At 41.5% G+C, this 27,778-nt stretch overlaps 2 protein-coding genes across 2 annotated transcripts in view; one reads left to right on the forward strand and one right to left on the reverse strand.

Moving 5' to 3' along the window:
• Nucleotides 1–5,254, reverse strand: part of LOC143211245 (dynein axonemal heavy chain 5-like) — a 179,722-nt gene extending 174,468 nt beyond the window's left edge. Inside the window, exon 1 of the mRNA XM_076428729.1 lies at nt 4,768–5,254. Coding sequence (XP_076284844.1) covers nt 4,768–4,996 — 229 coding nt within the window. The 5' untranslated portion in view covers nt 4,997–5,254. The remainder of the gene's footprint in view (nt 1–4,767) is intronic.
• A 15,488-nt stretch (nt 5,255–20,742) lies between these two features.
• Nucleotides 20,743–21,597, forward strand: LOC143211616 (ATP-dependent DNA helicase PIF1-like). Its single transcript, XM_076429448.1, has one exon. It carries the CDS (start codon nt 20,743–20,745, stop codon nt 21,595–21,597), a length of 855 nt encoding a protein of 284 aa, XP_076285563.1.
• The last annotated feature ends 6,181 nt before the right edge of the window (nt 21,598–27,778 follow it).

Consider the following 27,778-nt stretch of genomic DNA (forward strand, 5'->3'; position numbering starts at 1 on the left):
TATGATTTGTTTCTATATTCGTTATTTGAATTGTTATTTCAATAATTTATTGTTAAAATAATTGTTTAAACAAATTTTTACAATTTCTACAAATTTTTATGATTTGTTTCTATATTCGTTGTTTGCATTGTCATTTCAATAACTTATTGAAATTATAAAAATTAGTTTAAACAATTATATTAACAATAAATGTGTAACATTCGAACGTAGGCAGGATGTGCCAGCTCACTCGGCTGTCCAGGGTTTTTCTGAGCCACGAATGAACAACGCCGTTACGGATTAAACAGATCTCTTTATTAGGGACCGAGGTCCTTCATCACAGTATGTACGTCGGTCGGTGACGTGAATTATTATAAAGCGCAAGTTAAACATGAAGTCGCGGACGCGATACGATTAGAACGCGAAATGATTGGAACGCAGGATGAACGCGACGCAGAATGAACGCGGAGCGGATGGTCGGAGCGTGAAGTAAACGCGACGCAAAGTGAACGCGAAGACAGTGAAACGCGGAGCGGATGATCGTAGCGTGAAATAAACAGAACGCAGGATGAGCGCGAAGACAGTGAAACGCGGAGCGCGAAATGATCGGAACGCAAAATGACGCAAGATGAGCGCGAAGACAGTGAAACGCGGAGCGCGAAATGATCGGAACGCAAAATGACGCAAGATGAGCGCGAAGACAGTGAAACGCGGAGCGCGAAATGATCGGAACGCAAGATGAGCGCGAAGGTAGTGAAACGCGGAGCGCGAAATAATCGGAACGCAACTTAAAGCTAACGGCGCTAATTGTATGACGGCGAACAGTACATGAAACAGTGTACCCGACAATGCATCGGTATAAACGCGGGCAATAGTGACTCGACGCAGCGTGGTTACCGCAGTGACCATTTCATGGCCTTACAATGCTTCGCATGGTGCAGGTAGTCAGGAACGAGATGCTCGCAGTTTGTGCCACCTGAGCGTTTAGGGATTCCTCGTGCCGCGTGACACTTGAGGCAAAGAGTCCCGTGCCGTGTGACACTTGGGTCGAGGATGCCCGGTGGTGCGTGCCACTTCGGACGGCGGAGATTTATGTCTCTCGCAGGAAGGGTCTCCCCGTGTTGTATGACACTTGGGGCCTTGGCGTGGTACGCAGGAAAAGGTTGGGACAGCTCGTGATACAGTCGTAGCATTCGAGAATCCTCTCTATTAGCCAGATCGTAGCTCGAACTGATTTACCACAGCCTCCGCCGCCCTACTTATACGCCTGTCGCGATCTATTCACTCGCGAGAATCCGCGGCGTCGCGGTAGCCGCCTCGCGGCCGCCGCGGGAAGTCGCGGTTTCGCGTGGCGCGCTCGCGTATAGTGTATGAAGGAGATGTCTCGTGTCTTATACAATCATTACAAATGATTGAAATAACAATTTAAGTAACGAATAGTGAAACAAATTATAAAAATTTGTTTAAACAAAATTATTTTAACAATAAATTATTGAAATAACAATTCAAATAACGAATATAAAAACAAATTATAAAAATTTGTTTAAACTATTATTTTAACAATAAATGATTGAAATAACAGTTTAAACAAAGAATATAGAGAGAAACAAATTATAAAAATTTATTTATTTAAAGATTGTTTAAATTATAAATAACGAAAAATATCTGCTTGCATAATAAATATATAAGACCGAACTGACCGAACACAATACAGAATACAGAATGATAGAACCGAAATCCGGAACCAATATCCAGAACCGAAAAATAACAGTTACAGAACCGAAATAATATCGGTTCCCCAGAACCGTAACCGTAACCGATATAAGCTAGAACCGATATTCTCGTAACAGTTATAACGTCATTTCGGTTCTTCATAACTGTTTTGATCAGATAATATATAACAGTTTGAAACAGTAATTTCCAGAACCGTTTCAGTCCCTGCCTACTAGTAACCCCCTACGAGCGGGTTAACCCGCTCTTTCTGGAATTTCGGAACCGATCCCTCGTGGTTAGTATGGGTTACAGTAACCTTCTTTGGTTAACCGGGTACGGGTTAGGGTTAGGCGTTGGGTTAGAATCCCTGCTTTCAGGATCGAAATAAACGTCGACGTTGGAAAGTTGAAACAGTGGTTTCTCAAGATAAAAGTCTGCTCTATCGCGTGGTGCAATTCGATTTTCTGCTGGACCCTTAGACCCTTATTTTTTTTATATAAATTGAAAAATATCCTCAAAAATGTGTACAAAAGTGACGCCTCTCCGTCTTTAATGATTGTTTAAATAATAATGTGTTACTATTGCACATCGCTGGATTCGGGAAAGTCTAGAGAATCTTTTGCTGTAAAGAATAATACAATATCTTTTATAATAACATCATAATATCTGTTCAAAGTCGAAAAACGTGTTTTTTTCAAACTCAAATTTCTCAAAAACTGTGCGTGTAGGAGAAAAATGAAGGCCAGATTCGGAATCAGCGCTAAAAACTGTATAAGATACACCCAACAGTTATATGGAAACATTTTTATTGTTGGACAGTGTAATTTGCTCTGTCTTTCCCTATATTCGTCAGTTGCCACTTAATTTCCTAATTTTGAACGCCTGTCTCTCGGTACCTATTTGGTCATAAAAAAAGATTGACCGGTGAAATTTGAAGGAAATTTAATGCTCTTTCCAAAAATGAAAAACAGAAGTTCTGAGGACCCACAGTTTTTGAGTAATATGCGAAAAACCAAAACAAGTGTCACGTCAATTATTTCCCTGCACGCAGAGACGTAATTGATCTCGAGAAATTATGGCCTTGCGACCGGGCCACGCTCGGTCGCGCGACACGTGGTCCTCTCGGGACAAAGGATCACTCGCAGATTCGAATCGTAAGTTCTATTCGGTCTCGAAATGAACGGGCGCCAGGCACAGCGACGTGCCACGCGAAATAATCGAACTCTTGATTCGAATCTCAACGCGAATTCGAACCGGCGAGTATCGTTTTGGCCGGTGACGGCCACGCACGAGTCCATGGTACCACGTGAGGAGAGGAACGGGGCATTCCCCGCGACGGGAACGTTTCTCACGAGAAATGAAATCACTCGATAATTTACGGGCAAAATAACGTAGTTTATTAAAACGAGATGGTCGTACAATCCGTCGGCCGTTGCCGGCGGTAGTCAATAGATTTGCCGGCGCGAACACGAAAGTGACGGCGGCTGTTCGGCCGATCGCGCGGAATATTTTCGATCGCGTCGAGCTCGGTCGTCACAGGACTTCGAGTGAGAATACAAGCCTCGAAGGCACGGATTCGACCAAGCTCCGGTAACGTACGCGTTTCTAATTCGAGACTGGGCGAAACGTGCGAACGGCGAAAGATGCGAAACGGACACGGCGCATCGTCCCACCGAGGAACGATCCGAGGGCAGCCCAAAGAATTATCGGACGAATATCGTGTGTCCCGAATAACTCGTGCACGAGGATTCGACGACGACACGATCCGTGGCCTCACGAACCTCTCAGGAGAGCGACTCCTGGTGAACGGTAAACGCTGGCGGACCCACGGTACACAGCGGTACGAATTTTCGCGAACTCGAATAACGTCTCCGAACCAACACGAACTGGTCACAAAATATATCGAAATTAAGCCTGACCGGCACTTATCAATTTCGCTGAGGTGGCGGCAGTCGCAAAATAGTACTTTTTGATATCGCGGTAAAAGATTCGCACGTGTGTACTAGAAACAGTCTTTCGACCCAGTGGCCCAGTTCGAGATGGTTCGGAACGCGGAAGCGAGTTCCCCCCCCCCACCCTCGTCTTCGGGCCAATCACGTTGTTCCTAGACGCAGGGACGCCTCGATGACTTGCGGGCCCGGGCCTTCGGTATTTTATATTTCCCGAGGCTCGGCCGATATTGGGCGGTTGGGCGGTATTCCTGGATCCGACCCGTTCCGGTGTTGCTCTCGCTGCATTTTCCGGATGAGATGTCGACGAGGGTGGACTGATGGTCGTCCTTATTTGCAACAGCCTCGTCGATTTCTCCGGGTTGACAGATCCGGGCTCGGTCCAATCCTCGCCGTCTTCCTCGCTAGCGGCGTTCTACGATTGGTGTTCCGAGCGTCTCCGCTTGCGGCCTTCCGCCAATCAGCGGCCGGAGACGGGTATCGGGCTCCTCGCCGTTTTCGGTAGTTCCTGAAAACTCTTGTCGCGCCCAGCGGCGCGACATTCAAACGCGATAATTCTATTCTTTGGGTGTTCCGATGTCCCAGGGAGAGCGCTCGTGATTGCCGTTTCCGCTACGATACCGCTTATCAGTGACCCGGTCTTTCGTGAAGGGTTCGGATTGACGTAGGCTGAATCTGCCACGTCACAAAAGGTAATAAAAATCGTGGTTTTTTCCCCCTCCCCAAGTTAGCACAGGGTCCTCGAGGTCGAAAACTGAGATTCGACACCCCAGAGTACCCCTAAATGACGTGTCAAAATTTCATTGAGTTCGGAATACTTTCCAGGTAAAAGTATCTGGCGACAGGACTATATAAAAAATGTTGATATTAGAATATTTCCCCTTCAACACTATGCACGTTTTCTGTACGTCATTTTTTCATATTGTGACAAATAACGGAAATATTCAAGATGATCAAAGTTATTGGTCCACCCCGTATATACGCTAATGATGCAAATGGATTACGTTTTTTGTTTGAAGAAAGACGTGTATTTAAAAGAAAATATGTTTTAAAATACTGAATCAGAGATAACAGACTATTATTATTGCGATGACGTATTAAGAGTTGGGATGACGTCAGGTATCACCTTCGTTGTTGAAAAATTCGAATTGACTGGAATTGGCGGCACTTTTGAAGTTCTCCGCGGCATTCTTAACGAGATCGAGTACTTCCTCCACGGCCTCTTCCACCATCATACTTTTACGATATAAATCTACCGCTGCGAGTCTGCATATTTCCTCAGTCTTCTCCACGAACTCCTCTATCGTCCATGGCTGGTCAGACTCTGGTAAAATGTGCAACGTGATCTTTTGCATACTTGATAGAACCTCTAGAATCCTTATGGCAAACGAATTTTTACGTTTCAGAATTTACGCATACAGGATGAATCAGAACATGTAGCAAATACAGCAAAAGTTATCATTCTAAAAGTAATCGAATATTATTGTGAGTGACTGTAGATATGTGTATATTAGGGTGGCCCTAAGCTATACTTGGCGAAAAATTTTTGTCGAGATACAAAGCACGACGCCCCCCAGAATGGTTCCTTTTGGTGAAAAAAAATTTGTGCAAAGTTTGAGATTGATCGAAAAAAAGGATCACGAGGCGCATTTAAATTGAAAATTTTGAAAATTTTGAAATTCATCGTAACTATGAAGTATTATATATCGTTGGACTTGTAATTTTTTTCTAAATAAGAATATGGAAAAATTATATGACTGTTACGGATGACGAACAATCTACATAATTGTTTAGGTTAGTTTAGGGCCCAAAAGTACGCACGACCAACTGGTCGTTGACAAAATACGAATGTTCACTTGAAGGGTACTGACAAGTACCACCCGTCATTGCAGGGCTATATAAGCCCTTACATTTCTACTCTCGTGGGCTAGTACTGTCGTAATCACGAATAGTGTCGCGTCGTGCTGCATCTCGGAAGTCAACTACCAGTGAGATCGGACGTTCGTTCCTTTTGAATCAAAGTTTAACCGTACAGATTCCGCGAGTTCGGTCTAAAATCTGTTAGGCAGTGACAAGGTTGCTCCGAGTCCCCCGCATTGCCAGTGCGTCAACACCGTGCGTCTTAGCTTAGGTAATATCACCTTTCAATTTCTTTCCTATTCTAAATTCAGTTCATTCGCGACACAAATACACTTGTAGAACGAAACTCTATAGTAAGAATATATTTGTCTTCTTTGATAATTAACTCAAATTCATTAAACCCATAATTATCGTCCAATATCCTAACCAAGTAATTGAACGTCCCCACATGATACAATCTTACCGTTCGGATTGTATCAATTAAATTATACTAGTTACGAGGCTTACTAATTATCCTAGCAATCCCCTGATTAACCATCAGGTTCTTTCGCGACATTCCAATTGTCCGAACAGTGATTTATCCAACCTAGCGGCTCCCCAGTTTCGCATTGGGTTCGTCCGCATTCTAACAGCTCCCTAATTTCGCATCAGGTTCGTCTGTGCTATTATACAACCTCCTAGCAGCTCCCCGGTTTTGCATCGGGTTCGTCTGCGTTTGACTCCATTCCTAGAGGCTCCCTGACTTCGCGTCAGGTTCGTCCTCGCTGTCAATAATCCTAGCGGCTCCCCAATTTCGCATTGGGTTCGTCCGCGTTCCTTAACTAACAAATTTATATCATATTCCTAGGGTAATAACCCTTCGCCGGCCACTCGTGCTACTCGCGGCCCTGGCTCGTAACATGACCTTAATTGAAAAAAAAATAACGATGACTGAAATTTCGAAAATTTGATTTTCAAAAAAAATTTTTTTTGTGCCATTATATTTACCATATTGAACAGTGCAACTTTTTCCTCTGACATTTCTTCGTATAACCACAAATAACAGAGATATGTAATTTTGTATTGTACTATTGTACTATTCATGTGAATGAATATTTTGAATATATTCTACAGAATAGAGAGAGAGTAATAAGGAACTATTTCTTATATTCTAATGTAAGACTATCCGCGTTTAGGATGGGAAGGACAGAGCGGGTCACCAAATTATACGCCGATCAACGGTGAAGCCGCTCGCCAAGAATGCATTTTATTAAATGAACAGACAAACAATACAAAACCTAGAGAGAGAATCCAAATTTGACAACAGTCACTGGAAGAACGGGTCCTCAGACCCGAAGTGGCTGTAAGGACCCGCGCTGCCAGCGTATTTTATGACGCTACCCCTCTGGGTTTTTCCTGAGAGGGAGGTAGCTGTGTGGTTCGCCTGTGCTGCGGACCCTCGACGTTCGATTTACATGTTTTTCGTTATTATCGTTTTCGTTGCGTCAGGATATTGCTGGCGGTAATCTTTTACCATTTGCAGTACCAACTGCTTTTCTTCCTCATTGCGAGCTAAAATTTGATTATAATTCTGCATTAGCTTAACGGCTCTTTCTGCCGAATCATTGACCACAGGTAAAGCCTTATCTATATCTAAACCTAGTTTGTAAGATTCTTCATCTTGCCAAACTATTGGATCTTTTTTAAAAAATTCTGTCGATATATTAAATCTAATAAAAAATTTTCGACTTTCGTCCGATATAAAACTTGAAATGTCCTCTTCCATGTAATCGGCCACATTAGTTGGTAAAATGACGAATTTTTTATAATAATCGCCGCTACTAGTATTGCTCAACGCCTGCACCATTCGTTTTTTTGTTTCTATCGAAACGTCATTATCAAAGAATGATAACGCAGCATTCTCTGGTGTTAAATATCATAAGTGTCTGCAAAATTTATCTAACGTTATGTGACTGATATTCTTATCTATTTCCTTATACTTATATAAGGATTTTACAAAAATCAAATCCTGCTGCGGAGCCTTCGTCGGGAGAGGAGCTTCTATCCATGCTTTCAAATATACATTTGCGATAAATATACAAATGTCGCGAATTCCATTTTTCTCCTCCTCGCTTAATTCGAATTCTTCGCGAAATAAAAATATTTTTAAGCAATAAATACGTTTCGCCATCCACCGAGTATGATGGTAAGCTCCAGGAGCTCTAAAATGATATTCGGAAAAGGTATTACCTAAAAATAGTAACGCGAGTTCAATAAACTCGCGATAGTCTTCTCGTGGATGACGTATTTGCAGAGACTGTTTCGCAAAATTGATTAGCTCTAGTACATTTTTTATCTTTTGAATGACCAGCGCAACTTCCACTCCAGAGTGGAAGATTAATTTGTTTACGTTGGGCCACGCTTGCTGGAAGCGTTTAAAAATCGGTATATTTGGACCCATAGATTTGGACATCTTTTTGTCAAAAACAGATCTTAAAACAATTTCATAAATATGATGTCCTTCCCATCCTAAAAGCGGATAGTCTTACATTAGAATATAAGAAATAGTTCCTTATTACTATTCTGTAGAATATATTGAAAACATTCATTCACATATACATATCTATAGTACAATAGTACAATACAAAATTACATATCTCTGTTATTTGTGGTTATACGAAAAAATGTCACAGGAAAAAGTTGCACTGTTCAATATGGTAAATATAATGGCACACAAAAAATTTTTTTTGAAAATCAAATTTTCGAAATTTCAAGGTCATCGTTATTTTTTTATTAATTAAGGTCATATAATTTTTCCATATTCTTATTTAGAAAAAAATTACAAATGCAACGATATATAATACTTTATAGTTACGATAAATTTCAAAATTTTCAATTTAAATGCGCCACGTGATCCTTTTTTTCCGATCGATCTAAAATTTTGCACAAATTTTTTTCTCACCAAAAGGAACCATTCTGGGGGGCGTCGTGAAAAAAATTCGTTGGTCAAAAAATAAGGGCCACCCTAGTGTATATGAATGTTTCTCATATTGGTTTAGTGCAGGACTGGCCAACCCAAATGGTTTTAGCGTTATATAACGTTACAGCGGGCCGCACTTTAGACAAACATGTTTTTAAAAAATGTAATACAAATACAAAATGAATAAAACTTTATTCTTATACTATTTATCTATAATATTTTTACATATTATAAAGTAGAAACTTTCTAATTTATTTTAATACCAAAATTGCATAATTATTTTTACAATGAAGTTCCGTCGTTTAACGTTCACGCTCGTGACAATCACAACCAAGGCGTGATTGTGTGCTAATAAAGAAATAAATAATAGAACTTTTTTTTTGTTTTAAAAATTTTTGTATCGTTTTACCTGTAAAATAATAGACGTTTATAGTTAATATTTTTCCAAAAAAATATTTAAATATCAATCGATTTCACTGCTATAACAGGAAATTGTTTCCTTAAATAAAGATTATTTAGAGCAAATGTGCAATGCACGCAGTTGTAAACAGAAGTATTCGTACTAACAAATGCTTTCGTCGGCCACTGTACGTACCAGAATTTTGTTCTTTTACTTTTTATTTTTTTAAATATTTACTGCCTGTTATTTATTTTGTTTTTTCTTTTTATTGTAACAGAACTACATAACGTAGGCCTGTTACGAGCAAACCCCTGTCACACCTCCACCGGTTATACACAACGACGCGAATCTAGTAACGTACCACCGGCCTCCTGTCACAACAACAACACCGCCTGTACCGCACGTACCCCGCACCCTGGCCCGTATTCCAACGGGAATCCAAATCAAATTGCCAAAATACTGTGCGGAAGAAGGTATACGTCACCATCAAAATACCGCACCGCACCACCATCCCTTACCACCAAACCATTCCTATAAAAGCCGTCGCGAACAGACTAGAATCACCTGAGTCTACCAGTAGCCATCCGGGAATCACCTCGTGCGATATTCCAGTGCTCTGAGTATTCTACCTGTAACCGTTGTCCACGTCTCCGCCGTTATCGGCATCCTGATTCCGCTGGTACGAGCCGTGCTCTACCTCGAACAACCGGTGCGTCACCGGTCTCTTTCGCTAGGCGCGTCGCCTCCGAGAGTCGACGAACAAGAAGTGGTGTGTCACCCCTTCGGCTTCGTCGAAGAAACCCTGTTGTCCTGTCTGTCCGCTGGTGCGAGCCGTGCTCCACCTCGAACACCCGGTGCGTCACCGGTCTCTTTCGCTAGGCGCGTCGCCTCCGAGAGTCGACGAACAAGAAGTGGTGTGTCACCCCTTCGGCTTCGTCGAAGAAACCCTGTTGTCCTGTCCGTCCGCTGGTGCGAGCCGTGCTCCACCTCGAACACCCGGTGCGTCACCGGTCACTTTCGCTAGGCGCGTCGCCTCCGAGAGCCAGCGAACAAGAAGTGGTGCGTCACCCTTTGACTTCGTCGGAGAACCTCCTGTCCAGTTATCCTGTACTTCCGCTGGTGCGAGCTGTGCTCCACCTCGAAACATCCGGTGCGTCACCGGTCACTTTCGCCAGGCGCGTCGCCTCCGAGAGCCGACGAACAAGGAGTGGTGCGTCACCCTTTGACTTCGTCGGAGAACCACCTGTCCAGTTATCCTGTACTTCCGCTGGTGCGAGCTGTGCTCCACCTCGAAACATCCGGTGCGTCACCGGTCACTTTCGCCAGGCGCGTCGCCTCCGAGAGCCGACGAACAAGGAGTGGTGCGTCACCCTTTGACTTCGTCGGAGAACCACCTGTCCAGTTATCCTGTCGCTCCGCTGGTGCGAGTTGTACTCCACCTCGAACATACCCGGTGCGTCACCGGTACATTTCGTGAGACGCGTCGTCCACGAAATCGGCCGAACTAGAAGTGGTGCGTCACCCTTCGACGTCGCCTAAGAACCGCCTAGAAAGTCACCCTCGTGAGGCGAGTCGCCCACGAGGCCAGTCGAGCCAGACAAGGTGCGTCACCTTGACCGAACTCCCTGAACGACTGTCCGGAGGAACTTCGATGACCCGTGCGTCACGGACATCGAAGGACCACGACAACCCGGCCTAGGTAGGGAGATCACGACGACAGTCTAACTCTACTCCTGTCCATCCTGCCTGCGTCCTACGCCACTTACAGGTTCAGGTAGCACTCTCACGGTCACACGTTCTAAATTCACGGGCACCGTAGCATTACCATCGCGCACTGTATCCTGAGGCACCGTATCCTGAGGCACCGTAGCTTACGCGTCCGAAAGGCAGCGAGTATAATTTATTTGCCCGCAAACCGACTCGTCTCAGTTATTTCACCCGTACCGACTCCGTTCCTCGCGCCGTTTATTCCTTTCGTCGTTTAGGACCCTGGATCGGCGAGCCGTTCAGCACCAAGGAGCACGGACGCGAGGAAACCGAACGACGACGAAACACACCTGTTTCATTATTTTGCTGCAAATTCAAAGTGAAATATTAGGTCGTAACGTAAATACGTTTAGATATATTCTATTTATATTTTCTAGAAGTTATTAGTTTTACAAAACAGTGGAATGATAGTGTTGCATTTTTTTAAATTGAACAAAAGTGGCTTCTTATTTATCACAGACATTGTATACTAGTAATAAGTCATAAAAAAATTCTTATAATTAGAGAATGTTCATACTTATTATTATATTTATATTATAATACAATAATAAACTATAATATAAAGCAGATTTGTTATTTATAAATTGAAACCTTATACTAAACCAAAGAATAATTCTTTCCTGTTAGAATATGTCTGAATCTCCAAAAAATAAATTAATAAATTATACTTACTTCTTTGATAATGTCTACTATTTGTTAAATCATATTGTGCTACATAGATCCATTACTAACTTTGTTGTATTTTATATATTTAATTATAAATAACTTAAAATATATTGTTTAATTAACAAAAACCAACTAAATGTCATCAAAATTTAATAATTATTCATATTTTATACAACTGTAAACATATTAATTAATACATATAGAAAAATAGGCGAGTTAGAATTTTGTCCAGCTAAAATGGCCATTTGGCACACTGTGCGGCGCGGCGGGCCGCGTGTTGTCCAGGCCTGGTTTACTGTACTGAATCAGCACTTCCTGTACTTTCCACGCATTTTTACTCAGTTTGTATATTCAGAGTCAATGAAATGCACTACGTTTTACTTAATTTAAAAGAAATTCGAAGGAACATGGTGTTGGGTTGACTAAAAATACAAGTAGTTTTTCTACCATTTTACCATTTTTAATCGTTTATAACTCATAAAAAAACGATAACTTTTTTAATATTGGACTATACGATTTGAACTTTTTTGGGAACCTAAAGCAATTAGTTTACCCTAGGTTTATTGCAGTTAGAGGCTGAAAATTGTGTAAATCTGCAATTTTCATCACCTTTAAACGTTTGTTGCTCATTGCAACGTCGACCGATTCTGATGAAATATTCAGTATATGTTGTCACGTTAACCTTTTTCCGTCGAGCTGTTAGACCCGCGGAAGCCGGTTACCTTCGGGCCTTGCAGGCGCTGAGACCAGGCCGCGTGCAAGCCGAGTGCACGCGGTCCGCCCGAGACAATACGAGACTCGAAGATTCGACGATTTCCTCACGAAAGCTAACGGTTCGGGCGCCAGGCACCGCAAGGATGCCACACGAAACGCAAAACTCTGCTCGAGCTCGGAGACGCCGAGGTCGAGAGCCGAATCTTCGAGATACGCGGATCGAAAATGACGTCACGACTAGGCCAGATGGTTCGAACACGGGGTGACTAGGACAGCCCTCTCGGCAGGACGGATCTCACAGGGAATCGAATAATTCGACTACGATATGGTCTCGAGCTATTTATTGTAGCAGTCGTTGATTTACAAAATCAGCGGCCACGTGGCCGCGACCCGAGAGCCCGCGCTCTTCGTACAAGATAGCGAAAAGATGGCCGTTCGCCGCGCGGTTGTCCTACCGATTTCGCTCGCAACGATACCGCTGACAATGATCGTCGTTCCGTTCGCAACGAACTTCGGAAACGCGAGGCGCAGATGACCGGCGAACTGCGAGACTGCCGCGATGACTTCCGCACGTGAGTCGCCCCGACGCGTACGTTATCGATTACGCGATCGAACGCCGACGGACAGAACACGCGTTTCGACAGGAGACACAGGATTCGAGAAACGCGAAGATACCGAATTGAATTACTCTCACGAACGCGACTCCTCGGAAGACACTCTTCCGCACGCAATTTACAGAGGAAAACTCTCCCGAAATATTCCCGAACAATCTCAAAGCATTCCGAAAGGAATGCGAGCGAATTATCGAGGACCGAACGGGAAGCGTTCGTCCTCGCACGACGAAGGTCGAGCCGGCGCGCAACGAAAATACCGAATGGATCACAAGTGCGACTTACCGCTTCTCGTGGCGTTATTGTTCCGTTCTCCGGAGGATAAACGGCTCCCGATAGAGCTGGGCTCGTTGAAACTTTGCCGACGCCACGTAATCCTCTCAACGGGACACTCGGTTCGCAACTTCCGATTTCGCGGCGCGATTACAATGTGGGAAACACGTCTCAACGTCGTGATAGCCAGCGCGACAGTGATCCATCGATTTTCGGCCGCCTAGCGGATCGAACGCGGTCCCCCCCACTCGACCGCTTTTCCGAATTGCCTATGGCGTGTTTCCACGGCGTGACTCGACGGCACAGGAGCGTTCCCTCTTCGCGCCCTAGGGCCCCGGGCAATCACGAAATTGGTCAAGGAGCCTATCGCTCGACTTGACCAGCGGAGGGGCTTCCTCTTCTTGGCTACGAGGGCACCGACCCCGGGGCAGCTCTCCCTTGATGGGGCGAGACGACGTCAGGGTGTTCCGTCAGTCCGTATCGGACGAGATGTTCGCAAGCTGCTGTCCTGGCGGCGCCTCCGGTTTGCTTGCCGAGTGTCCTCGCACCAAGCTCTAATTTCTCGAAACGGCCATTCGCTTTTCCGTCGGGAGCTTCCTGGCCTTGGGGCGATTGTTCATTTCCCGTGACAATTCGGACGATCGGTGGTTCCTCCTGCGCGTTCCATATACGGCCCTGAAACTTGCCGTTCTCGGCACGCGCGACAGATGTCATTAGGAGGTCCTCGATAATATCGGAATCTCTTAGAGGAGCGCTCTCGAATCCTGTCTCGGTACGTGTCCCGTTAGAGGGCGGTCCGGTCCTTTATCGCTCTCGAAAATATGCACGGAATTAACGGAGAAGGGACGTCGCAAACGTTGCAACGTCACAATGTTTACTCGATATATTTGGCCATTATTTTTTGTAGTTTGAGTGCATTCCACTCTTCGATGTGGTCTATGTATTTAGGGGTTACATAAGTTATTATTTATTTATTATCTTTATTATCTTTTTTTATGTTATTACGCATACTAATAACATTAAGGTAAGCTTTTTATTTACATAGTTGAATATAATCATGTAGGTTTATGTTCCGGCAAACCGGTGCGCATCCGATCGGCTTTACCGACCTCGCGTGGCGTTCACGTAGTCGCGGCACCCCCCAGCCTGCGTCAGCGGAGCGCGCGATTTTCGGCAGGCACCGGCTAATCGAGAGCTCTTCTACACTCTGTTAACGGGCACCGCGTTCACCACATAACCGGGTAACAGTCGTCAATACACGCGTTATACACACGTCGTCTATACGACACACGTCTCGTCGCAACGCGCTTATGGTCCCACCTCGCGTTCTTCTCAATCGTGGGCCATCACTTTCATTGCGACATACTCATTAATGTACATTTTGTGATCGTTTATTACATTAAAGTGTTGTTGTTACGAACTCAGTTACCTTCAACGTTCATCCACGACGATCTCCCAAATTCCCACGTCCGATCCACGAACAGTTTATGAAAAACAAAAGGCAAAGTAAAAAAAAACTTGAAGTCACAGGGATTGATAAACTGTTGTACAATTTTCTGTGGAGTGGGACTGTTCTGAGGGAGTTGTCTTCTCAGGTCGATTTAACCAGGAAGTATTACCACTTGGTATATTGAGTGAAGATTGAGGCAAATCTGTTGAACTTCCACCGACCTCATCTATGAGGAACAATGCCCAACTGAGGAGTTACAAAAGGAGAGAACACTCCCACTCCACAGAAAATTGTACAACAGTTTATCAATCCCTGTGTCCAAGTTTCTTTTTACTTTGCCTTTTGTTACCACGTTTTTAGCTCGCTTTCTTGTTTGTGTGTTTGTTTGTTCGGTGGCAAATTTTGCAATTGATTTTAAACTAACTCCCCGTGCTAGAGGCTTGAATTTTTAAACATAGCTCAGAACTGGATGACAATGCATTATTCAAAAAAAAAATTTTTTAAAAAGTCTATCCGTTTCGGAGAAATAACAATTAAATATTTACCTGTTCACCTCCTCACGAAACCTACGTCATCGCGTTCAGCGATCGCCACGCAGCGGCGTTTGTTTTCGATATGACGCGTCGCAATACCGTCTGAAATTTACTACATGTCTCTGTTATAATCCATAGACATATAGAGATAGACTGCGCCGTCTTATGGGCGAGTTGAAGCCCACAATGGCGGCGCGCGGTACAAAGAGTGAGAGAGAGAGAGCATTAGCCGGGGTCCATAGCGCTCTCTTTCTATATGATGTGTCGACACATCAATTAGAAAAAGAGCGCTATGGACCCCGGCTAATGTTCTCTCTCTCTCTCGCTGGCCGCGCAGGCCGCGCAGTCTATCTCTATATGTCTATGTTATAATCTCATCAAAATGTTCAAAATCGATTGTATAATTTCATGCTCTACATTTCATGCTCTACATGCTCTGTTTCATTTACTTGATATATATATATATACAATGGCGAAGGAGACAGCCACCCAATGCAAGCGACGCTTAGAGAAGGAGAAGCAAAAACGACAAGACAAGCTTCATCAACAGGAATCGGAAGAAAGCAAGTCTGCAAGATTAGCCAAACGACGTAAGCGAAATGAAGAAGTTCTTGAAAAACAGCGCAATATCGAACGTGCAAATGCCAAGGAACGAATGGCTAAATCTAGAGCGATGGAGACAGACGATGGGCGTATCTCTCGCCTCGAAACTCAAAGAGTACGAGAAGCTCAATCTAGAGCGATGGAGACAGTCGATGAGCGTATCTCTCGTCTCGAAAGTAAAAGAGTACGAGAAGCTCAATCTAGAGTGATGGAGACAGACGATGAGCGTATCTCTCGCCTCGAAAGTCAAAGAGTACGAGAAGCTCAATTGAGAGCTAGAGAGTTAAGTCAGGAACGTGAAGAAAGATTACGACGTCAACGTGAAGCCTATGCTAAACGGGTAGCTGATGTTGCAGATTTTCACTCAACAATAAACAGTTTTTGCGACAAGTGCTGTGAAATATGCCAGAAAAAATGCTACCCTAATCAGGTGGTGCAACATCGTTTGATTTCGCCAAAGCCATACTTACCACCGACACTTGCCGCTAAATATGAATTGCTTGTTTGTTATCGATGCAATACGCACTTGAAGAGCCAAAAAAGTCATGCTCCATCCAAGGCGTATTGAAATAACTTGCTTCCGGGTGATATTCCCGGTGAAATTGTTGTACTAACTGAACCAAAACGACGTTTGCTTCAGCGCATTATTCCGTATGTGAAAGTGATCAAATTTCCAGGACGATTTGGTCAATACGGTTTCAAGGGACATGCAACATTATTTGCTCTTGATATCTTTGAGGTTAGCGAAAAGTTGCCTGAAATGCTTCCTCGATCAAGCACAGATGTCGGAATTGTTGTAGTGACTGAAACTCTTGAGAACTTGAATATATCCAGAGATTACAACATTTCACCGGATCGTGTCTACAAGGCACTTGATTGGCTTATTGAAAATAACCCACTCTACAAGGATGTTAGAGTAAATCGATTGGCGCGATTAAATACTGAGGATGTAATCCGCGTTATTCCAGCTCAGCCAGAACGACCATACGAACCTAATGACCAAGCTATTGATGCTCCAATTCGCAGTGCCTACATGCGAATTAATGATTTATCCCGAATCGTACGTGCTTCCTGGAATCAAGGAAATGAAGAAATCTTTCAATCCGGACATGCTGGATACCAATGTTTCGCCATGGTTGTGGCAAATTTAATTCGTGCTGGCATTCTACCACCAAGCCAATGGGATAGAAATGTTTTAAATCAAAACATGATTGAAGGCGATGGATTTTACGATTGGATTGATAGGGAAACTATAAATCAACCAGGTGCTTTTCCAATTGATAATCGTGGCTATTTAGAGATCAGAAATCTTGATGTTGTAAGATACGACATCCTCATGTTTGAAAATGCCTTCGTTATTGAATATAATGATATGCTTGGCGCCTTCAATGGCAGTTTATGCGACAAGGAAAACGATGGAATTAATTTCCTAAATCTTAGTGCTTCGATAAACTTATTGTTCATCGAACATAATGTTGGAATTTTAATTGTTGCTGGCAGTGCATATGGTCTTATGCATTATGATAATAAGTTTTATTTCACCGATTCCCATTCATGCGGACCAAAGGGAAAAAGTGGAGTACAAAATGGAAAAGCCTGTGTCATTGAATGCGATACTATTGAGGAATTCCTTCGTATTATCCGTCGAACTGTGCATTCCAATGCTGGTACACAATTTTCAATTAATGCCATTAATGTTGTCGTCAAAGAAGGAGTTGTACCAACGCAGCAAAATTTAGAGGCACATCCATCGACGGAGGTAGATGAAGAAGTTCCTGCTGAAAATGAACCAGAACCTGAGCCAGTAAATGCATCGCAATTGGTTCCTGTGCAAACATCTGTAATGGCACCAGTTGATCACGAGCAGCCAGATGTTAATGATGAATTTGAGGAAAGTAGAAACATCAACGAAATTGTTCGCAAAACTAAGGACGATATTGTGAATGTAAATCGAGAGGTGAAAGCAGAGGAATTTTCATGGTTTTACCTATTTCCATATGGCAACAACGGCTTGAACGAACAGCGTCCGGTAAAAATTACGCCATTGGATTATTTTCAGCAGCGAATTTTGGGCTCGGATACTCGTTTTCAAAGGACAGACTATTTGTTTTATGCACTATCGATGTTTGAATATCTTCGAGTGCAGTCGACGATTAATGCATGTGGCAGATCTATACGAGGAGAAGCAGGTGTTGTCGAGGACCTTCATTTGTATTTAAAGAATGTCAGAGGATCGGCATCATATTGGCGAACAGCTCACAACGAGTTGATTGCATTTATTCGTTGTCTTAGTCCACCAACTTGGTTTATTACATTGAGTTATAATGATTTGAATTGGCTTGATATGCGCAAAGCTTTATTGGTTGCAGATGGCAGATCCGATGAATCGTATCCTGTTGTATTGAGCCGACATTTTTCTCGCCGTTTTGATGCTTTCATGAAACAGATTAAACGAAATGACAATCTTCTTTGTGGAAAAGTCATCGATTTCTGGACAAGAATTGAGTTTCAGAACCGTGGAAGTCCACATGTTCACCTTGTAGTATGGATTGAAAACGCTCCATCTTTTGAAACTTCAGAAGGACTTACGTACATCGATCAAGTGATAACATGCCGATTGCCAAGCGAAGAAGAAAATGCAGCCAACCAAACGCAACCAAATTCATCGTCATACTCATACATGCCATAAAAACAACTCTGATACACGTCGATTTGCGTTTCCTCGCAAACCAAGTCAACAAACTCGTATTGTGCCGCCGAGTTCAGACGAGTTCATTCGAAATGGAGGACGATTCTGCACTTTAAAACGAACAACGAATGAAAAATGGGTTAATAATTAAAATCAGCGAATTCTCGAGTTCTGGAATGGCAATATGGACATACAACCGTGCGGATCAAATGAATCTATTGCTCACTATATCGCCAAGTATATTTCAAAGACGGAACCAACAGATGCACAGTGAGGTATTTCGCTGAAAAACGGGAATAAAATATTGTAGCGTTATTTATGGGCTCACGGTCACAAATAAGTAGGTCGTTGGATTCGTCTTGACGCCAGCTATAAGATTATGAAATAAAAATTGTACTTTAACATTTAAAAAATCAAAATAATTCTTATTTTTTTGCAAAAAAAATTTTTTTTTTAAATTTTAAATATATAATTTTGTACATGTTTCAATACTGTTCAACTTTTATTGGAACCATTTTCTCGTCAGATTATCCGAACTCTTGAAAAGTAGTGATAATGGAATGCTTTGATTACTATGTACTGAGTTGAGATAGGTGTACAAACTCTTCACAGATTTTATTCTGTTATCATCTACATTAGTATTGTTATTAATATTTCAACATTACCAATCATTCTGTAAGTTTTTTTTCAATTTCAAAACTTTATTGACGATTTTGGTATACAATTGAGCTGAATTGAGCACTCCTTCTGGTACCATTACATTCTATAAAGCTTTGCGATCATAGTCCAACAAAAAAATCTTCCGAATTTTTCCGAATTCGAGAGTTATAACTAATTTAAGTAGAAATGAGCATGGAAAGTCGCAGCGTGTAATCAAAGCATTCCATTATCACAACTTTTCAATAGTTCGGATAATCTGACGAGAAAATGGTTCCAATAAAAGTTGAACAGTATTGAAACAAGTACAAAATTATATATTTAAAATTTCAAAAAAAAATTTTTTTCGCCAAAAAATAAGAATTATTTTGATTTTTTAAATGTTAAAGTACAATTTTTATTTCATAATCTTATAGCTGGCGTCAAAACGAATCCAACGACCTACTTATTTGTGACCGTGAGCCCATAGATAACGCTACAATATTTTATTCCCGTTTTTCAGCGAAATACCCCACTGTGAGATGTAAACGAAGGGGTAGCTCAAGCCATTCGTCAAATTCGTCGCGATGAAACCAACATCCCAAAAAAGCTCTTCAAATCATGCATGCTGATTTTGAAGGAGCGACAAGTTTCTGCATCAGAATGTGTTTATCGAATCTGCCACCTGCCACTTCGTTCAGGTTCAAGAAACTCTGTGTTCTTGAATACAAGAAAGCCTGATCAACGATATCAAGTGCTGAGGTTTGAGGATAATCAAGCAATTGGACTTTGCTCAAACTTATTTGAGCGATATGCAAATCGTCCAAGACAAGAAGAGCAGGATTATGATTTTCAAAATATGTGTCTAATTGAATTTGCGATGAATTTTGAGCCATTTTATGCAAAGAAAGCGGGAGATATTGAAGAAAGCATTGATGCAGAAGAGGAAGATCAACCAACAAGACGAAGACTCATCAAGCTGGCAAACAACACTAAAATGGTAATTAGAAATGTTCCAGCTGTTGTGCGAGTGCCATTCTTTCAAACGTCGACGGATCCGGAAAATTATTTCTACAGCTTGCTCGTACAATATGTACCATTTTACTCAGAGGATGAATTAATTGATGAATATAACAATGCACGAGAGGCTTTTCTTGGTCGAGAAGCGCAATTGAGACAAACAAATGCATACCTTGAAATACATCGTGCAAGAGACAGACAACTTGAAACTGCATTCAATCAGGCACATGCTTTCAATCTTCTTGAAAATCCAGAAGATATAGTTGAAGCAGAATTTGAAGATGAAGTAACTGAACAGATTATGACGAATGAGCAGTTCCAGAATGTATGCGCTGCAATGAATTTACGACAGCGAGAATTATTCAATACCACTACTCGAAGTATCCAGGGCCAAATGAATGGAAGTACGAGTCGCATCAGAATGTTTGTCACTGGAGGTGCTGGAGTTGGCAAACATTCACATCCAAGGCACTAAAACAACAGGTCAATCGCTGATATGGTAAGAAAGCAGTTAAAGTTGGCGCATTGACCGGTGTAGCAGCACGACTTGTTGGTGGAACAACGCTGCACACCTTATTTAAATTACCAGTTGAGAAAGATGGAAAATTGGTAGGAATTTTGGCACCACTCACTGGTAATTATTTAAAGGTATTGCGACATCAGTGGAAGGATATGGAATTTATGTTCATCGATGAGATTTCTATGGTTCTGTACGAAATGTTGTGTATGATCGACTCAAGATTGCGACAATTAAAAAAGAAAAAGAAAATAAACCATTTGGCGACATTAATATTATTTTATTTGGAGATTTATTTCAGTTGCCACCGATTCGAGGAGCTCAGGTATTCCACCAGCCTGCAAGATTTGTTCCCGCAACTCATTTGTGGAGACTCCTCAGCCTTGTGGAGTTGACGGGTAACATGCGACAACAAGGCGACACAGCATTTGTCGATATTCTTAATGCTTTACGCGTCGGTGAATTGAAGGCTCCACATTTTGATCTATTGATGTCTAAAATGTTGACAGAGGCATCCGGCGAATTTCAATTGGATAGAGCTATTTGGATATATCCGACTCGTAAACTAGTCGATGCACACAATACAGCCGTTCTTGAACAACATCGAGTTCAAGGAGTGAAAATTTTCACAATTCGGGCTCAGGACGTGCTAGTGAATGCAAAAAGAAATGCTGAAAATGTTAACATGGATAACATCGTGTCATTCGATATCGACAAGACTGGCGGATTACCAAAGAAGTTGGAAATTTTCAACGGAGCGAGAGTGATGCTTCGCTCTAATATAAACATCGAGAAAGGACTTGTGAATGGTGCAATGGGTACTATCACTGAAATTGTTTGGCCGTTATTCAGCCGTGATCAAATGTACGATACCGACATTCCATCTGTTCGTATCGACTTTGGCAGAGATGGAAATCATTTGATCACGCCGAAATCAATACAGTTTCCGGCACTTCGCAACTATGGCACAATTGAGCGAACACAGCTCCCACTGATATTGTGCTGGGCCTGCACAGTTCATAAGATGCAAGGATGTACAGAGGACCATGCTGTAGTTTACCTGGGATATGCGCTATTTGCAAAAGGACAGGCATATGTCGCATTAAGTCGTGTCAGATCATTGGATGGGTTAAGAATACAAAAGCTTGATTGCTCAAAACTCACTGGCAAGACACCGTGCAATGAACATGCAATGAAGGAGATGGAAAGAATGCGACAACTAGGACCTCCACCACCATTGAGCTCCCATTTGCTGTAAATTATTATTTCTGCTGACATAATAGTCACACACACATCGAAGAAAACATTACCATGAAATGATGAACGTGTTCCAATCTAGGTGCACGGTAGTGCACCAGCCAAGTTCTTGCACTACCTCCTTTCACACGAAACAATTTAGCCGTTTTTTAGAGGCTTATAACTCGGCACTGGAGGCAGATGGAGAGATGTAATTTCGTACAGTTGTTAAATGCTATCATGTCTCAATATTGACAAAACATTAATCTTCCAACATTAGTAGGTTTCGAGATATAGGACCTCAAAAATCGTTAAATTTGTCACTGACTGACTGACTGACAGATCATCAAAACCTTTTGGGTACTTCCCATTGACCTACAAGCTTGAAATTTGGCACACAGGTCTACCATAACAAACCATCGAAGGAATAATTGTCAAAGTTTGAAATTTTACACCTTAAAGGGGTGGTTTGAAAAAAACATTACGAAATAGGTACGTAGGATAGAACATATGGCTTAAAGCCAAAAGGCTTAACCCAAAGCATATAGGGTATGCCCAACCACATGACGTATGTAGCCTTTTGTTTAAAAAAAAAGAATTAAAACATGGCTGCATCTCGGGAACGGTGCGTCCTATCGCAAAAATAACGAAATTTTTGAAAGACCATACGCGGGGCATGTCGGGTATGCCCAACCACATGACGTATGTGGTCTTTTCATTTTTCGAAAAAAAACAAAAAATTGAAAATTAAAAAATGGCTGTATCTCGGGAACGGTGCGTCCTATCGCAAATTTAACGAAATTTTCGAAAGACCTTACGCGGGGCATATCGGGTATACCCGACCACATGACGTATGTGATAAGTAACGGCCAAGTTTGAATAATTTCGCCCTCCATGTGACTCTTTAAAAATTATAAAGCGTTCTTTTTAACTAATTTTTTTAACGTATTTTGGTTGAAAAAATAAAAATAAAAATAGCTCCGTTGCAAAAAGTTGCAACGTCACAAGGAATAATAATAGGCAGTACACGAACATGCATTTATTAATTTACTTACTGTCCGCCTTAAAGATAAAAAATGTTTAGGATTTAATGAATCAGAGATAAAAGTAATTCAACAAAAAGTGATGAAATCCCAACAAAAACATTCTGTAAACAGGAGCCAAGTTCTTATGGCCGTACAAAGTTGTGAGATCAACCAAATTACGGCCAAGTTCGTTAGCTTAGAAATACCTCTTGCAATACTGAAAAAAGCGTTTGAAAAATTAGTTAAAAAGAACGCTATATAATTTATAAAGAGTCACATGGAGGGCTAAATTATTCAAACTTGGCCGCTACCTAACACCTTTTATGGTCATTGATTTAAAAAGTAACGGCCAAGTTTGAATAATTTAGCCCTCCATGTAATTCATTAAAAATTAAATAGCGTTCTTTTAATGTAATTTTTACAAACGCTTTTTTCAGTATTGCAAGAGGTATTTCTAAGCTAACGAACTTGGCCGTAATTTGGTTGATCTCACAACTTTTTACGGCCATAAGAACTTGGCTCCTGTTTACAGAATGTTTTTGTTGGGATCATTATAACCGTGAAATAAGTGTTAGTGGAAGGGGTTCATACAATAATTCGCTCGGAGTTTGGTTTGCTCAAAATGGCGAAGTCCTCGATTATCCAGTTGGCCATCAAATTTGTACATACAAAACTAAAGAGCAGAAAATAATTATTTAAATAAAAATAAATTTTTTAAAAATACCACGTTTTTAAAACGGACTAAAAAGTATAAAATACATTTTTTTAAAACGGACTAAAAAGTATAATAAATTTTTTAAAAACGGACTAAAAAGTATAAAATAATTTAATCTAGAACCATACAGATTCCTAACCTCGTACAAATAGTCCTGAAAATTTGTTATTGTGAATTTTTACTAGCTATGAATATACTTCTAAGATTTAAAACGAAAAACGTGGGCCGCATGTTTTTCATAAACCTACATGATTATATTCAACTATGTAAATAAAAAGATTACCTTAATGTTATTAGTATGCGTAATAACATAAAAAATATAATAAAGATAATAAATAAATAATAACTTATGTAACCTAAATACATAGACCACATCGAAGAGTGCAATGCACTCAAACTACAAAAAATAATGGCCAAATCATTTAAATGACATGAACTGCACAAACTTACCTCCATGAGTCGCATGAATCGTACATGACGAGCAAGACGTACGAACTTCACGACGCGTGTGTGGACGGCCTTAGTATTTTCTCTGCAATTCAAAAAATTTTGTTCACGTTGTGTAACAAAATAACCAATTGTACTAACTTGACAAAAAATTTCAAATCGTATGGGGCAAAATTAAAAAAGTTATCGTCTTTTGAAGAGTGTCCGAATATTAGTGGAAGTTACTGTATTCATATGAATTTAAAAAAAAAATTTTTTTTTTATTAAACTTACCCAGCATTATTTTACATAGTTTGAGTTACAGAATTTAGTAGTTTGAGTACAGAGGTTACACATTTTTTCAGTGTTTTACGGTTTGTGTATCAGTTAGAAGACTGTTTAGCATGTCTGGTTATATGCGCAAGTTGCATTCTTTCAAGAACGTAAATATACGCAAACACGCCCTGATGTTGGGTTTGGTAAAGAACATATCGGCTTTGAGGGGCAGAAAGAACCCCATCCTGCGTAGATCATCAGTTAGTCTGGTTCTGTGTGCATCAAATAGGCAGCATTGCCATATGACGTGATCTAAGTCCTCCATTAAATAGCCACCGTTGGTATAGTTAACAATGCCCACCCAGAACAGTGAGGCGGCCAAGTTGTAGTGATTGGCCCTGATGCGATTAACGGTGGTAACAAAATCCCTCTTAAGACTCTCAAAGTTTTTATTAGCAAACCAAGGGGTTCGATTAGAAATAAAAAAGCGCTCAAAGAAGATTTTGCCCTTGGATGAACCTTGAACAGTGATTGTAGTATTGGTTCGGTGGTATGCCTTTATTTTGGACAGGCATGATGTATTGGAAAAGGGAACATACTGTACATACGTCAATGGATTCGGAAGCAGTGGCAGATTTGGCGAGATTGTCAGCATCCTCGTTTCCTCGCAACCCTATGTGAGCGGGAATTCACAAGAATTTAATAAAGCAGGAGTTGTTTTGATTGAGTTGTAAGAATTTTTCCTTGATGTTGAACATATACGGGTTGGTTTTCACTTGAAAGCTAACCGATTCCAAACATTGAAGGGCACTTAAGGAATCGGAAAAGATAATAAAATTGCGGTTTTATGACGTGTGGCGATGTCCATAGCAGCATATAGGGCCAAACATTCGGCTGTAAAAATCGACGCACTGATATCAATGCTTTTTTTAATTCGCAGGTTGAGATCATAGCGTATACACGCTGATCCAGCACACACTGAATCCGACATTTTGCTGCCGTCGGTGTAGATAGCAGAGGCACTGTAGTCTGTTAAAAGTTTGCCAATTAGGGTATTTGGGTAGGCCGAAACTAGTGTCAATTGGTATGGACGTAGTTATGGTTTCAAACTCGTGACGGTACAAGCAGAAGTTGGGTTTTGGCTCAATCTTGAAATTATCACCGTAGAAGGACTCTATACACTGGTTAACAGTTGTTCGATTGCGTCTAGCTAGTCCCCTTTGAAGAATGTGGAAGTATTTAGTGATGGTGTGGAACATAAGTGAGCTGTTGTTTGACAAGGCTTTAGCGAGGTAACGTTCACATAGATAAGTTACCCTGTCCGATAAAAGCATCAGCTTTGATTCAGCCACCATCACATTCAGAGGAGTACTCTTGCGGTAGCCTAGAGCTGTTCGGATTGCTAAGTTTTGGATTCTTTCAAGTTTGGTTCTAAGGGTGATAGTGCGCGGCCAAAACACAAAGCAACCGTAGTCAATTATATTATAGAACGGATGTAACTTTTATAAAGTAATAGGAGGGTACACGGGTCAGAGCCCCACCAAGTGCCGCACAGGAATTTTATAATGTTGATAGCTTTCAGACATCTGTTACATATTTGTTCAACCTACGGGGCAAACGACAGTTTAGTGTCGAAAATAACGCCCAGGAACCGAACAGTTTTTCTAGGCTTTATGATGAAATTGTCGAAGGTAATTTCCAATTGTCCTGGAGGAATTTTTTTCCTTTTGTTACACTAAAAAGGAGGAGAGAACTCTTATCAGGAGTAAGGTTGAGTCCGATGTCGAAAAGATTTTTGCTAAGGACAGAAATTGATCTCTGGAGTATGCTTTTAGCTCTTTTTAAAGACGAGAATTTTAAGAAGAAGGCGATATCGTCTGCAAACTGTGATGTGTTGATTGATTTGGGTAAGTTGTTTGTAATATGCGAAACATATATAAGTTGAATAGGAGGGGGCTAAGGACCGCTCCTTGTGGAACACCCTTATAGACCATTCTGGGTTCATTTAGAGATATTTCAGAGTATATAGTCCTTTCTCGAGTAATGAACTGAATAAATTGTTAACTAACTACCCAACTGGGTAGCCGAGAAGGGCAAGTTTGTGTAGTAAGATTTTGGTGTCGACATTATCGAAGGCGCTATGATTATCAAGGAAGGCTGCCAGCACTTCTTATCGTTCGGCAAAGGCCTCTTCGACCTTAAGAGATAGGTAAACTAGATTGTCAGCGCAAGACCTGCCTTTCCTAAAACCATGTTAGCTGCTAGGTAGAAGGTTAAAGGTGGGTCAGTGGCTCAGGTGGTAGAGTGTCAGTTCTCACTGAACCTCCGCAGGGGTAAGACGTGCTCGGTTTGCTGCCTGCGTCTCAGGTACCAAAAATAACCCACCCCTAAGTTTTCGTTAAGTACCGAAACGCGCGATAAACATCAGGGTGTAAGACGCTAGTGATATCAAGAAAAACCAGAAATTCATATTTAGTGATTGTCAAATTCCGAAACAATTAAGCACGAAAGTGCCTCTAAAAGCGGGGCTGAAGCCCCCGTTTCATCGGAAATAGACAAGAGACATCAAACCAAAGATGATAAAATCACATCGAACCCATTAATTACAAGAGCAGCAAGTGATAAACAAAAACAGTCCACTACAGTTCCCACAAAGTGTCTCATTTCAAAATGCATCGACATAGACAATAATTCTTTAGAAATCCAAACCGCACAGCGGTTAAATCAGCTGATAAAAATCAACAAACAAGCTAAACGTATCAACCCTGCTCCGAACTTAATAAAAAGAGGAGTGGCGAATGTGAAATCACCCACAAATGCCCAAGAGATGGGTAAAATAAAAAAAACAATCGAACGACGCACAAACATCAGAGGAAGCAAAAAAAAATGGAGAACGAGAAGAAATTAGATAAGCTCTTAGAAACAATTGATGAATTAAACAAAATAATATTAAAACTCACCCAACAACTGGAAGAGGAAAGAAAAAAAACCGCACCACCACTCCAAGCATAATTGACACGAAAAACAGATCGCAGTGCTGGATACGGACATGGAAGATCCAGCCCCTCAGCCAACGACATCACCATCAACAGCCAAAGACCGTAATAAACCAAAGGACTTCACAATAGCAGGTCAAAAAAGACCCTGTTCAAACAAGGACATGCAAACCCCAATAAAAAAGCAAGACACATCGGAAACAAATACAGCTAAGACCAACCTCGAAAAACACCCGACATAGAACAATACAGCAAGCATCAACTCAAAGGATGAGCAAGGAAACCGCACACTCCAACACATAGCAGGACCCAGCAGCTCCCACGCATACCCACTGGTCCCTCAGAACAAGGGACCAGGTAATCCTCACCAACCGTTAGTCATAAATAAAAATACACAGAGTCTGCCTTCATCCGTGAAAAATTCAAAACCGCCCCCAATAACACTCCACACAAACACAACAAAAAACATAGTAGCACAACTCTCTAAGTCAATAAGCGAATTCAACATTAAACGGATAAACACCAACAAACAGATACTACAAACACACTCTTTAGACGATTACAAGACAGCATATGACACACTAAAACACCTTCAAGTCCAATTTTTCACCTACACACCTAAAACTGAAAAAAATATTACAGTAATTCTAAAAAACATAGGAGGTAACTATAAATCGGAAGAAATCCTTGATGCTTTGAGAAAGTCAAATACAGAAGGTTTAACTTTCATGTCGGTAAAGAGATTCACGACGAAAAGAGCAACGG

The sequence above is a fragment of the Lasioglossum baleicum genome, chromosome 8 (assembly GCF_051020765.1).
Source record: "Lasioglossum baleicum chromosome 8, iyLasBale1, whole genome shotgun sequence".
NCBI classification, from domain to species: domain Eukaryota; kingdom Metazoa; phylum Arthropoda; class Insecta; order Hymenoptera; family Halictidae; genus Lasioglossum; species Lasioglossum baleicum.

Bases quoted from the DNA above. Each gene is read 5' to 3' on its own strand.
- LOC143211616 (XM_076429448.1), top strand. From the start codon at position 20,743: ATGCGACAACAAGGCGACACAGCATTTGTCGATATTCTTAATGCTTTA.